At 28.0% G+C, this 14,215-nt stretch overlaps 1 protein-coding gene and 1 non-coding gene across 2 annotated transcripts; both read right to left on the reverse strand.

The window, feature by feature from the left end:
• Positions 1-282: 282 nt before the first annotated feature.
• LOC107454433 (cuticle protein 16.8-like) lies at positions 283-3,528 on the reverse strand. The gene is made up of 2 exons (XM_016071634.3): positions 3,259-3,528; positions 283-853 (listed from the first exon to the last, which is right to left on the reverse strand). Exons 1-2 carry the CDS (start codon positions 3,430-3,432, stop codon positions 503-505), a joined length of 525 nt encoding a protein of 174 aa, XP_015927120.3. The 5' UTR covers positions 3,433-3,528; the 3' UTR covers positions 283-502.
• A 7,823-nt stretch (positions 3,529-11,351) lies between these two features.
• On the reverse strand, positions 11,352-11,423 carry TRNAH-GUG (transfer RNA histidin (anticodon GUG)). The gene has a single exon. It is a non-coding gene; the product is annotated as a tRNA-His (tRNA).
• Between the last annotated feature and the right edge of the window lie 2,792 nt (positions 11,424-14,215).

Below are 14,215 nucleotides of genomic sequence, written 5' to 3' on the forward strand. Positions count from 1 at the left end.
TATTATTAATATTTCCTGGGTTTCCATAGAGCCAGATAACATGATAAATTTGACCATACCTTTTTCTCAGAGTACAAATGACAGCTTCAGTAAAATATGGTAAAAGTAAAAGACTGTTTAATGAACACATTCCCCACAAACATCGTCTAATTTTAAGACAAATATTAAAAAACATATTCCAATAGTTAACAAAATTTTACAGTGAATCAAAGACAAATTATCAAGTTTAAATGTTTATTAAATACACAATAAATAGTATACAGTGCTTAATTATACTCTACATCATTCTTGATCCTTAAATGCAAGACACAACAATTGTTATCCAGGAAAAATTTAATGAGGTAGTTAGAAATCATCAATTGAGGTAGTAATAGTTGCATAAACTGTTTAAACATTCCACGTCCAACACAAAGCAATTCTTTCCCAGACACAATCATTTAGCAAAGACCTATCTCAAGCAGTAAGATATTCAAATTCAGTTCTGAAAGATACCTGGCACTATTCAGACTTTCTTTCCTGAATAACCTGACCTGACGACAGCAGGGACAGAAACTGCTGGATTTCTTCGGTTGTTGAATGCTTCCTGCAGTCCTGGTGGCGATGGCTCGCCTGAAATGTGTACATCTGCTGGACCAGGACCACTGAGTCCAACACCAGGCTCATTTGTTTTGATCTGAGCTTTGAATCCGCCTTTGTTAGCTATGTATTCTACAGAACGGTACAAGCCGTTTGTATGTCTGTAACCGTAACTTCCGATTACGGTCCCAGTGTGGTCTCCTTGCTCTTGTCTGAATTGGGTGTTTCCCAGCTCGTCTGTTGTATGATAATTGAAAGAATACGGTTTGGGTGCAACCTTGAAAGAAAAAATACAAGAAAATTTACATACTATACACTGTTAGAAATATTTTAGAAAAAAATTGTTAAATGACAATTTATTTAACTGTTATTTCACCATATTCAAATAAAACTGTCAAATAACCATAAATAAGATGGTATTCAAATTGTTAACGTTGAAGAAAACCGTTTATTAACTTCTTTTACCTAATACGGTTAAGCAACCGGAATTTCATCGCAGCAACTAGGTTCACTAAGTGAAGCCTTTTTGTACCTTGCAGATGGGTACATATTATAGCCGGGGCTAATCTGTCAATCTCATAACCGACAGAAGAAACACAGTTCAAGTCATCAAAACCATCAAGCCATCGACATCAAAATATTTCTTCCATTTCCCTCAACACATGATGAATTTCCAGTGTCCTGTAATCCCCAATTTGTGACCCTGGGCTATTAAGCTACTTTCCTCTCATTCACGCATAGATGGCAGCACCCATAAAGCTTCTGAACTATCGCTAATGTCCCGTAAACCTTCTTTCTTACGGTTTTGCTGCCATGCTTGTTGTAAATGATTAAAAAACCGTAAAGGTAAATACTTTTATTTACCGTAAACTTTACGGTTAATTGGATGGATAGACCGCTGCTGGTTATTTTACTATTATTTTAGAATGAAAATTCTAACAGAGTGCATAACTTTGAAAAGAGCTGATTTTTTGCTGAAATTGATCTTAAAAATAAATCTAGAATTTATTGTTTTTATGAGAAAGAACACTTCCTTAAAACATTAAAAAAAGATTGCATAAATAAAGAAAATTAAAACTAAGATATCATACGTTTGCCTTTTTAGAGTGGGGGGATCGAGAAGTGATAAAAATGAAACAGGCATCTTTCACTATTTATTGTATGGGTAAGAGAGTATTTCACTTATAACAAGAAATATGAGGATGAATAAGATTAAAGTAACAGAAAGAAAAGTTGATATTTTTTATTTTTAAATAAAGTAAATTATTCATCTTAAGCTCTTTAATTGACATACTTCAATTTTCGAAGAACACCATAAAATTAATTTTCTCCTTAATTTTCGTCACGTAACTCATTAAATATTTGAATACGCATAGTTCAAAATATGTTACTAAGATATGGTGTGGAAAGGTAAATTCTTGTCTATACAAACTTATTTACACTTAATTTTATACATTCATATTCAGATACTTTATTATACGTACATTTTTACCCACATTTTACGCATGCATATTCTCTTCAAGCATAGATAAAGCACAGCAAAAAAATATTTAGAACTTAACAAAACGTAAAATTTATTTAAAAAAAAGTTTTTTTTTTTTTTTAAATTTGAAACAAATTTTTCTTTATTGAAAAATAATAAACCATTTTATTTCGTGATCAACTATATAACAATTGTAAAAGTAGTTATCAATATAGTAACTACTGTATATAGAAACTTATTCTGAACTTTGCGCTACTTACATAGTATATAGAAATGAATGTATGTAGAAACTACTATATATTCTGAATTTTACGTTACTTATATATAAACTAGTCAGTCGTCTTTGGCAACCGGCGTGGCTACCTTTCAAAATTATCTTCTACCACATATAAACAAACGGTAACCAAGCCGAATGCCACAACCCAACTGCATTTAAATATTCTAATTCTTCAACCCCTCCACTAATCCTGGCACCTAAATTAATTTTAAACTCTATATTAATAATTTTTTTCACCGTTTGGCTGTTACTACCTTTGAAGTAGTTAGATTTACAATTTTAACTATTTTTTAAAAGACATACATAATAATGTCAAAGTTTTTAATGTATTGAATTTTAGTAATGATTTAAAATTTATCCGACAGCCATTAAATCATATAAACCACCGGAAGTATAGTATTAGGATATTTAAACGAGGTAATCAGTAGAAGTATTAAAATTATTTTAGTCTATGTCGTAAGATAGGATAGAAAACTAAACCTAACTTATTATTATGTGCTTTACTACTTCCTTACGCACCTCTAGAGCCATAACTTGAGTATATTATAATATGCTATTGCGTGAAAAAGGCAAGTTCTATCGCCTGTAACTATGACAGAGACTATGCGGCCCTATTATGCTCAAAATGAGTACAACCATTTTAGAAAACATATACTTAACTTAAAACAATTAAACTATTCAACACTATTTAAATTATTACCTAAGTCAGCCTAACAAACTAAATTAAGACTATATTTTGGCCAATAGATAGAGAAATTTCCTAATTTATGGTGCCACATAAGATAGTCTAACTACAATACAATCACAATTACAAATAATCACAAGACTAATTATCTATCAATGACGTCATTTACGATTAAATTTAGAAATTTTTCTTATAGCTTTAAATTATTGATGACGCAGAAATTTTGGAAATGCTTACGTTTGTCGATGGATATTCTCCTATACTACTTGAGGGTCCACTTGTCTCACCAAGTCCAATTATTTCTCCAATGATTGAGGCTAAAACAACCTGAAAGTAGTTAATATGAGCAGTAAAAACATGGAGTAAAATATATCCTTTTACATACTGTAATTTAGGTTTTGCAAAATACATCTACTTAAAAGTAAAAGTAACAAGACTACACCGATACAAAAAGATTCATTCCGTTAAAATCTATAGCTTATGAAGTACGCTATTTTATTATTTATGCTAATTTATATAATTTTTAGTTTTCAGCTTAAAAAGCTACAGGCATGAAACTTTTATTATATATATAATAATGTCTGACTAACAATTCTAGAAACTAAGTTGTAATAATAGTTTAATTTTCTTCTATACACTCATTTAAAAGTTGTGATAAAATTAAATAAAAAAAAAACTAAGCTGTATTTTAAAAAATTTTTTTTATTTCCCCTTGTTAATTTCCTCTCGTTTTCCCCGTTCTCGTTAATTTATTTATATCCTAATCCTTTAATTTAATGATTTTAACAGAACTTACAATTTTTATACATATATATATTGATATAAAAGTATTTTGTAAACATATTTTAGAAATTATACATAGAATTCAATCCATTAATTTAAGCATAAAGGAATTTATTTAAATTTCATTATATTTGGTTGAATATTGTAAACATGTTTGTATTTATCAAAATATGTGCTGAGTTTGGTTGCATCTAACAATATTTTTGTTTGATTTCATTAAACAAACTGTGTATTAGTTTGTTGCTTTGCAGTAAACCCGTTTGCATTTAACTTTATGTTGAATTAAATGGTATTTGCTTAACCTTTTATTTGCCTATTTACTTAGTTTTTTGCTTAAAAAATAAAGACCGCTGTTAAATAATTCATAATTCCATTTATTCACTTTATACACGTCCCGCAATGGACTGATCGGTAAGACACGGTTCCCAGCAGATCACAGAAGTCAAACATCACTGGCTACGGTGAGTGTGAGGGTGGGTGACCACTTGGATCAGGTGTGCGGTATTGGTCCTCGTTAAACTGTGCTACCGTAAAGTGCTCGACTTCGCGCGCAGCTCGTCGGGCTAAGCCGGGGTGCCATCCCCTCCGCAGAGGATCAAAATTGTGAGGGTATATCTTCGGATCATCCTCAGGGATGTTTCCCAGACCGTCGCCAATAGCCCATTGTGCAGCTCTAGTGCGACGTAAATTAAAAACATAGCACACACATCACTTTATACACAATTGGGAATAAATTATGTTGAATATTAAGTATTTAACTTCATAATCTTCTATCAGTTAAATGAAATAAGCATTCCACATCAGAACTTAATATTAATCAAAATAAAATAATTATAATATTATTTCTCATCCTAATTTAATATTTGTTTAGTAAAATAAATACTCTTTGTAATAATTTACATTATCCTTTTCAGTATTTACATTAAAATATTAATTTAAATAAGTATTCTATGTCATAAATGACTCTTAATTTAATTAAATAAGCATTCTACATACTAAATGATTGTTAATTTATTATTTAAGTAGATTCTACTTCATAATAAACTATTAGTTAAATGAAGAAAATAATGTAATTATTTTGTTTCTTGTTTAACTTATAATTTATAAATTTCATTATAATTAATCTACTTATTTAATTGAGTTAAATTATTTCACTTCTATGTTCCTAAAGTTTCGCAGTAGTTTTAATTGAAAAGAATTTTCTAAGTTTCCATTATTAATTTAGCATATGGATGTTTTTTTCTATAATTGTATAGTTGTAATATCCTGCTAATATAAACTAACTATAACTATCTAAGTTAAGGTAAGTGGGGAGACAAAATGCTCCAAAAGACTACTTACGACGATGAACCACATTTTAGAGCTTTAGTTGCAAAGCAATTGCAGTTTCGTTAAACTGACAGTTCAAAATGATCTCTTACTTATGAGCTGCTCTGGTTATATTTAATCAAATTAAATGAACCAATTTGCGAAAACCTAAAAAAAAATGTAGACAACCCTCATTTTTTTAAACAATTTTACTTCGGCATTCAAATGTTTCTTTCGAATTTTTTTCTTAATGTTTTACGATAAAATCTTTAAGATCTAGATATGCCTTTGCTCTTTTCATACATTTATGCTTTTCAAGTTGACTTCAAATTCTTTAGGATATATGTTTTCATTTTTTTCTGTGTGCATAAGTAAACAATTTTCTCACAAGTAAACTAACAGATTCATCGATATCAGTTACAATGTAACACATTCATTTCGGTGTTCATTCTTTTACGAACTCAACAAAAGATCAACTTTCTTGTCTTTTGTTATTTAATAAATAGTTTTAACTAGTTCCATTGTTTGCGTTAATCGAAGGGGTTTCTGGGACGTGGAAGAATCTCAGTAGAATAGGAAGTTGTTCTGCTAGACCCAGACGGAAAGTGAAAAAAAAAATCTATCCCGTGTTGAATTTCAAACAGAAAAAGAAAAATAGAAGCCTTTAATTCGTCTTTCCGGAAACTCTTTGTTCAGACGCAAAACAATAACGAAATGAAATAACCAGTTTATGAATAAGTCAAACACCAATGGTTGCTTAGAAAGTCTAAAATATATAATTATTGATGATTTTAAGGCGCTTCTACGGGAACCATTAATCTCAACGTATGAGCGATTCTCGAAGGGACGAAATTAAGAAGAAATAAAAAACAGCCTTCAAGAATAAATTACTATTTTATTCATATGTCTTTTTTTTCCTCCGTAAAGAATAGTTCAATCAAAATATAATTTACTGTTCTTAGAAAAGGCGCTACACAAATTTTATATTACAGGGTAGGGTACAGATGTGTGTGAATGCTTAAGGTTCATTTTTCGATTCCATGACCTTGCAAAGAAGTGAAATCATTGAAAAAAGCAAAAGGAAAAACTATTTAATTAAAAGAAAAAATATCACTGGGAAAATGTGTGTTTATAAAAATCTAAATCCATACTTCAAATTCATTTCGATATACTACATGCATATGGAAAAAAATTAATTTATTTCCAAAAAAATATTTCTTTTTTTTAGAAAGAATGTTTTGATTTTATCAGTGATGTATCGTTTATGGTCTCAAGTGTCATCATTTAGTATAAATTTGCTTTTTACTACTTTTTAATTATTTTATTAATTATCTTCTTCTAATTATTAATTACTTATAATTATTAATCATCCTATTTTTTTTTATTAATAATCTTTTTTTTTATTTTTATTAATCACGTATAAATAATAAAATCGAAAAGTAGTCTCGATTCATAAGCTTAAAGTCAAAAATTATTTTAAAAAATTAAACTATAAAACATTTATTCGAACTATTTTGTTTTATGGAAGTAGATGTTAGACAATAATCAATTTACATGAAAATAAATTATGGACCTTTAATCGAAATCGATCACTTGAACTAAAATTATAAGAAAAATATTTTGCGTAGTCTATGAGAATAATAGCTGCAGTAATAGCTCTTTAAACTTGTAAATTTATGAGAAGTACAAGCAACCTTATTTTGTGAAAGAAATAAAACGCTATTGACTACTATGGTTCGGACGTCTGATCTGATCTGATATTGCCAACCCAAGACCTTTTACGAATCTAATAGGAAACACAAAGTGAGGAAGACACCGCCAACTAGGTAGCTTGACTCCATGGACGAAGACTTTAATATCATAAATAATAGAAACTGGAAGAGTTTCGCTGTGGATTGAACCAGATAGCGAAACCAATTTGGTACTTCCTTGGCCTGCATCTGACTGTAACGCCTTGAAAGAAGAAGAAATTCCTAAAATTCCGTTGTTATATTTATTAGAAAATCGCTTTATACTTCATAAAATATTTTTTCAACTGTCAACTGTTAAAAATTTTATTCTCATAAAAAAGTAACTGTAATATTACAAATTCAGGGTCCATACCCATTCTTTCAGTCCTCCTTAGCTGAACACCAGGCACTCTTATTTCTTTGACCCCTTTCTACGTACCATTGGTGGTAAATAGGTCTCTACTACCTTTTAATAATGTTAATGCTAATTGGAATGATAAAACCCTACAAAAATTTTATAGAAGGAACATTTTTATCGTAACTTTTTTTTTCTTTATAAACAAAAAACATGGAAGTAAAGTTTCATAATGACATGTTTTCTCTTATAATCACTTACAATAAATTCATCAGCATATCTAATAAAATATTGCTGGTAATATGTTTGTTATTGTCGTTATTATATTTCTATTACTTAATATAAGTAATAAAAACTCTACAATGTTTTTTAAAGAAATGACCGCTTACCACATCCTACCACTTTAAGCAGCCTAAACTGGAATTCCTCATAGCATGGGCGAGATCTATCTATAAGAATTATAAGTTGGAACCGATGGCAAATAACCTGATTAATTTTCTAGCGAGGAAATCCTGAAATAATTTTCATGAGAAAATGACACAATTGTGAAATGGGGAACCCCAAGCGCTGGTAATTTTGACCAAATAACTCTAGATGCTTTCTAATCATAATGCCTTAACTAATAGAAAAATCTATTTTTTTTAGTTTTGATATTACTTTTTTTAGTTTTGTGCTTGTTTAGTTTTTTTTTTTCATTTTGTTTTTGTTGCTATTTGCTAGTTTTTCTTTCTATCTGGCATAAGCACGGGATTAAATGTTGGTGTGTGCTTTGTATAATATATTCGATACATTGAGAAAAATTTACATTTCTTAACCCTTTCAATACGGCGAAAAATCAGCAGGAGTGAAAGCGNAACTTTTTTTAATTTAGTAAATTAAAAGAAATTTAAAAAAGATAAATTACACAGCATGTCAGAAAATTTTAAAAGCTTCACATTTTCATCCGAAAATTTTGAATTAAAAAAAAATATTAAGTTTCTCTAAAGAAATTGCTCACTTCAGCACAAACTACAGTACTAATGGAACTTTTTAAATCAAAAATCAAAACATCGAAGCAAAAAAAAACATAGTTTTGAGTTATTTGCATTTAAAGCGTAAATATATGACTACCAATGATATTTGAAATTTAAATTCAAAAATCATATTGTTTCTAAGTCATAAATCTCGTACTGCTTACATTTCAAACAAATTACTCTTAAATGTTTCTTTTATTTGATTGAAAAATAGGTTTTTATACTATACTCTCCTCACTTTTCGAGTGAATAAAAAGCCCTTAAAATGATCAAACTGAATGTGATAATTATAAAATTGTATAATTCATAAATCACCCATAAATTTTATTCATGAAAATTGAATATTCAAGTCTTTACCAAGATGTTTTGTTTAAATTTAAATGAGTTAAAAGTATTTTTGTTAAAAAAAATAACAATATTACAAAAGAAATCTAAGAAAATGCATATTTCAAGATAAACCCAAAAATAATTAACAAAGAACTGTAAATAAGAATTTACTTCAAAATTAGAAATATTATGTAAAGAACATTTAAACAAAAAATCAAAATGATGTAACTAGAAATTAGGGAGAAAAAAAAATCCGGTCCAAGGTAAATTCGAATAATGTAAACGAAATTCCTAATCTATGCCGGTAATGACAGCTTCAAAACAATCCTGGTCCATAAGCAATGTTTTTTTTTGCATTTCAGTACTTTATTTTCTTCTCTTTTACGTAAGTAAACAAAAACGTAATGAAGAATAAAAAAAAACGTAAAAATAATGACCTAATAACAGTATAATAAAAGAACAAAACAAAAATAGACTAACAAATCAAACTAATGTAAATCTCAGTTTTATATTCAAAATTCTCGAAAATCGCATGGAAATAAAGAACAAACAAATTATCCAGTTAAAGTTACAATCAACTAAAGATATTGTAAAGTTGAAATTATAAATAATTTCTTAATGGCTTGGCACATGCAAAAAATAATGGATATTATAATGTTTACGAAATCATCTGTCAAAAGTGGGCGTGGCATGGGTGTTTTCGGTTTGTTTACATTTTTTAAATTAAGTTTAAGTGCACTTCTACGTGGATTTCAAACAAAAGCAATATATCGTTAGAAAGCTAATAGTTTCTAGTTTAATTATTGATAAAAATCTCAAATTCGATTTTTTGAAGGTTTTTAGGTACTGAACCCCCTTAAGCAGCCAAAACTGGAATTCCTCATAGCATGGGCGAGATCTATCAATAAGAATTATAAGTTGGAACCGATGGCAAATAACCTGATTAATTTTCTAGCGAGGAAATCCTGAAATAATTTTCATGAGAAAATGACACAATTATGAAATGGGGAACCCCAACCACTGGTAAACTTGACCAAATAACTCTAAATGCTTTCTAATCATAATGCCTTAACTAATAGAAAAATCGATTTTTTTTTTAGTTTTGGTATTACTTTTTTTTTAGTTTTGTACTTGTTTAGTTTTTTTTTTCATTTTGTTTTTGTTGCTATTTGCTAGTTTTTCTTTCTTTCTGTCTTGTCTTCCAACCTTCACCATTTACCGATAAATGTCTTTTTATTGGCATAAGCACGGGATTAAATGTTGGTGTGTGTTTTGTATAATATATTCGATACATTGAGAAAAATTTACATTTCTTAACCCTTTCAATACGGCGAAAAATCAGCAGGAGTGAAAGCGAGACGGAAAAGAGGAAAGGCTGGTAGTAAAACCATTTCAGTTACAGCTAGTTTTGGAGAGGAGTTTACTTATTCTTTTTTTAAATTTTTCAACAATATCAACTTTACCTTGGAAAAGAAGCAGTTTTATATATATGCCAGAATCATAAAAGAAATCTTGATAGTTACAGATATTTCATTTTTTTCGAAAAAAATGCTGGAATGAAATGTTTTACGTACCAGGTATTTCTCTTTTCCGTCTTGCTATATAAGGGCCTTCACCCATGGACTGAGACAGCACATGTCCCGTCCGGTGCGAAAGGGTTAAAATAATTTTTTCCTTAATTTTTTCTACGATTGTTTTGTTCAGGAAAATTGATGATGATTTAATAAAAATAGCTTGGGTTCACGGCATAATTTGGATAAATAGGAGGTGCCAACAATCTAGAAATATGGTAGTCAAAAGTGCGATGAAAATTTTGTACCCCTTAATGATAAACCCCTTAATGTTATCTTTCTTCCTTATTACACAAATGTAAAGAATCTGGTGCTAAGGTTACAACGTTTCTTTTATTAAGTAAGTACATTATTTACACTAAGGATTTTGATTTTCAAACAAACTTAGTATTTTAGTTTTAGGACATTAAAACATAAATACTTTTCAAATATTCAGTATATTTATTATTAATAATAAATTTTAGCAAAAGAATAATGCTCGCGCACATTCGCATAAAATTGAATTTAAAATAAGGATTTAAATATTTATAAATGTATATAGTTCAGTATTTTTCTTAATTATTAAGTAATATATTTTTTTCTACTCATCCAGAAATTATATTATTGAAGTCATCTTCTCAGAGGTCTCTAATCGAAAATAATTTCATCATATACACGTCCATCATTAATCCCTGCTATTATATTTATTTATTTACTAATTTTTCATTATTTAATATTTTTTTATTATTTATATTTATGCATTTTTAATCAGCATTTATATAAAAAAAAAGGAGGGCACCTTACTTTAAGGGGGTTATACACAATTCAGAGAATTGTAAGCAGAAAAAAGTTGAAAATAAAAAATTTCTTCTACCTATTGCTTTAAAAAAATTAATTTGAAAAAATTAAAATATATAGATTAAAATAATTAATAAATACAAGTAGAATTTGAGGAGCTCTTAACTACAATACTGCATCAAGCTTCGGAATAAGATTTTAAAATTCTTTTGCCAGCTTCCTACTGGGAATTATCCTTCTAAAACTCTATGTTATTCTGATCTTGTTATATTCAGAACATCTAATACATCATGAAGTCAGATAATGGTTGATACGAATTCTTACAGCTCTACAATATTTTTGCGTTTTATAAAAGTGTTATTAAGTTGCTTTACGATGTAAAATAGTGAAATATATCCGGCAGTCTTTATGCATCTAATATTAAATTTGTTTCACTAGTTTCAACAACTATTTAAGTCAAAAAATATGCCGTGACCAGGATTCGAACCTGGGTTATTGCGGCCACAACGCAATGTACTAACCACTATACGATCACGGCTTCAAGGTAATGTTGTTTAAATTGATTCTTTTCCGATTCTACAAATTAATTTAATCCACTTTCTTTCCGAATTACTGGAATTTAATGATGCGTAACGAGAGAATAAAATTCACGCTAGTTGTAAGAAATATTTATTTTTGCTCACAGATGGCGGCACCAAATCTTAAGAAATAATACAAAATCAAAACGCTTTATTTTCCTTATTCTCCTCTTTTTATGCTACGGTAATTTTATGAAGCAATAACGAGAGTTTTAAATTTCGAGTTAGTACAAGAATTTTTTATTATTGCTCACACATGTATAATATTATTCACTAGCAACACTAAAAGCTTCGTAATATATTACTTTTAATATTTCATGAAATTTGGTGAAGATTTCAAAAAATAGAAACAGTGATTGGGAAGTGACATTTTTGTATTTTACTTTCTTTTTTATTTTTCCGAAAGTGAACATTTTATTTATAAGAATTTTTTATTTTGGTCATTAAGAGGCTTATCCTCGCCAACATTGATTTTTTAAGGTTAAGGTTAAATTAAGGCTAATCTTTTTTAAAACTTTTGATAATATTGTAATATTTGAATATATATATGTATATATAATATAATATATATAATATAAAGAAGACATGAAAAATAATAAAGATTAATAAGAAAAGAGAAAAAAATTATTAAAATGAAATATTTTTAAAAATATTTTATTTTAATAATTTTTCTTATTTTTCTTTCGATTAATCTTTATTATTTTCCATGTTTTTTTCTATATTTTAAACCTATTTTATGAGTTCTATGTACTTGAAGCTTATGAGCAGTAAATAAAACTTCTGAATTTAATTCGTTTTTTTTTCTCTTTTATTTTATCCTTTTTGTCTAAATACATTTTATACATTTTTGGCTAAAATTTTAAAGCAATATGCAATTTGTGTTTTCGAGTCAGTAATTTAAAAACGGACTATTTCTTAGTTTTTTGGTTTTGCCAAATTTAATTTTATTATAGTTGAAACTGATGTAAACCGATTTTGGAGTTTGAAAATTCTTTCAAATTCCTTTGCAGAGAAACAAAAATACTTCTCAAGCATCTAATAACAGAAATTCGTATACTGTTTAACTGCGTTGCTGAAACTTCTGATTTCAGAATTGTAATGGTATGAAAATTAATAGTGAATCAGAAATACCGCACGCTTTGTTACTCTAATTNAGAAAAAAGAGAAAAATTATTAAAATGAAATATTTTTAAAAATATTTTATTTTAATAATTTTTCTTACTTTTCTTTCGATTAATCTTTATTATTTTCCATGTTTTTTTCTATATTTCAAACCTATTTTATGAGTTCTATGTACTTGCAGCTTATGAACAGTAAATAAAACTTCTGAATTTAATTCGTTTTTTTCTCTTTTATTTAATCCTTTTTGTCTAAATACATTTTATACATTTTTGGCTAAAACTTTAAAGCAATATGCAATTTGTGGTTTCGAGTCAGTAATTTAAAACGGACTATTTCTTAGTTTTTTGGTTTTGCCAAATTTAATTTTATTATAGTTGAAACTGATGTAAACTGATTTTGGAGTTCGAAAATTCTTTTAAATTCCTTTGCAGAGAAACAAAAATACTTCTCAAGCATCTAATAACAGAAATTCGTATACTGTTTAACTGCGTTGCTGAAACTTCTGATTTCAGAATTGTAATGGTATGAAAATTAATAGTGAATCAGAAATACCGCACGCTTTGTTACTCTAATTCTGATTGGGTGAATCAGCCTTGCTTTTTACATTCATGGAAAAATACTGCCGAATAGAGTAAATAGTTCAATTATGTAAATCAGATAAGGAGGATTAAATACATATTTAGAAAGATAACATCAGCTTGAAAAACTATCAACGTCAAGAACGAAACCATCTTGGACAAAATATCAAAAATTACTCAAAGCTGAGTAAATAGAGAGGTAACGCTAGAAGTAGTCTAATAAAAAATCTATACATAAGTACAGTGAGTGATGAGCAAAAAATATTTAAAATATTTACAAACAATCAGATGATAATGCTAATGCATCAACCTTATAATTAAGTGTTCGAAGGCAAAATTGTTGCAAAGTTAAATTGACAAATTTATAAAAACTAAACAAATAATGGAAATAGATATTAGAAGGTTTATACGATGTACAGAAACAAACTTGAGTATAAAATTCAAGAAAATAATGCTTTATAGGAAACCAAAATTTAAGAATATAAAAAAAAAAATTGGAATTAATGTAAAGAAATAGCAAAATTTTCAATAAGAGGAATCGTAAAGCTTGACACTATTTGAAAGTACTTTAATTTATGTAAGGGAAGATTAAAATGTGAAAAAAACATTTTGTTTACCATTAAATTCCAAGCAATTGAGTAACAATATGGAAGTAATTAAAGAATGATTTAAAAAAAAAACTAATCTGAGCGTGACAGTTAAATGATTGACACGAGAATTTTTAAGATATATTTAAATTGAAGTCAAAGTCAATAAGAAAAATGACTTTTTTAAAAAAATTTAGAAACAAAAAACAAGCTTGATAGGATTAAATTTGTTGAAAATATGCTTTAAGGTTTTACTATTTAACAACATAAAAATTGCCGTTAATGATAAAAAAAGATGTTTGTGTTTATGGTCTTTCACTGACTTCATTTATTTATTTATTTAGATTGGTAGAGGGCGGTTGATATAATTAAAAATAACATTAGTTTTGTAAAGCTCACACAGAAAAAAAAAGTTTTTTTCTTAACTCAGCTATCTCCAAAAAATCATTATTTTTATTGTAATAT

Source organism: Parasteatoda tepidariorum, chromosome 2 (genome assembly GCF_043381705.1).
Source record: "Parasteatoda tepidariorum isolate YZ-2023 chromosome 2, CAS_Ptep_4.0, whole genome shotgun sequence".
NCBI classification, from domain to species: Eukaryota; Metazoa; Arthropoda; class Arachnida; order Araneae; family Theridiidae; genus Parasteatoda; species Parasteatoda tepidariorum.

Coding starts and splice junctions, on each gene's coding strand:
- LOC107454433 (XM_016071634.3), bottom strand. CDS start 3,432: ATGTATTTTGCAAAACCTAAATTACAGTATGTAAAAGGATATATTTTA. Junction 854..3,258: donor GAGAATATCCATCGACAAAC/GTAAGCATTTCC, acceptor TTTTCTTTCAAG/GTTGCACCCAAACCGTATTC.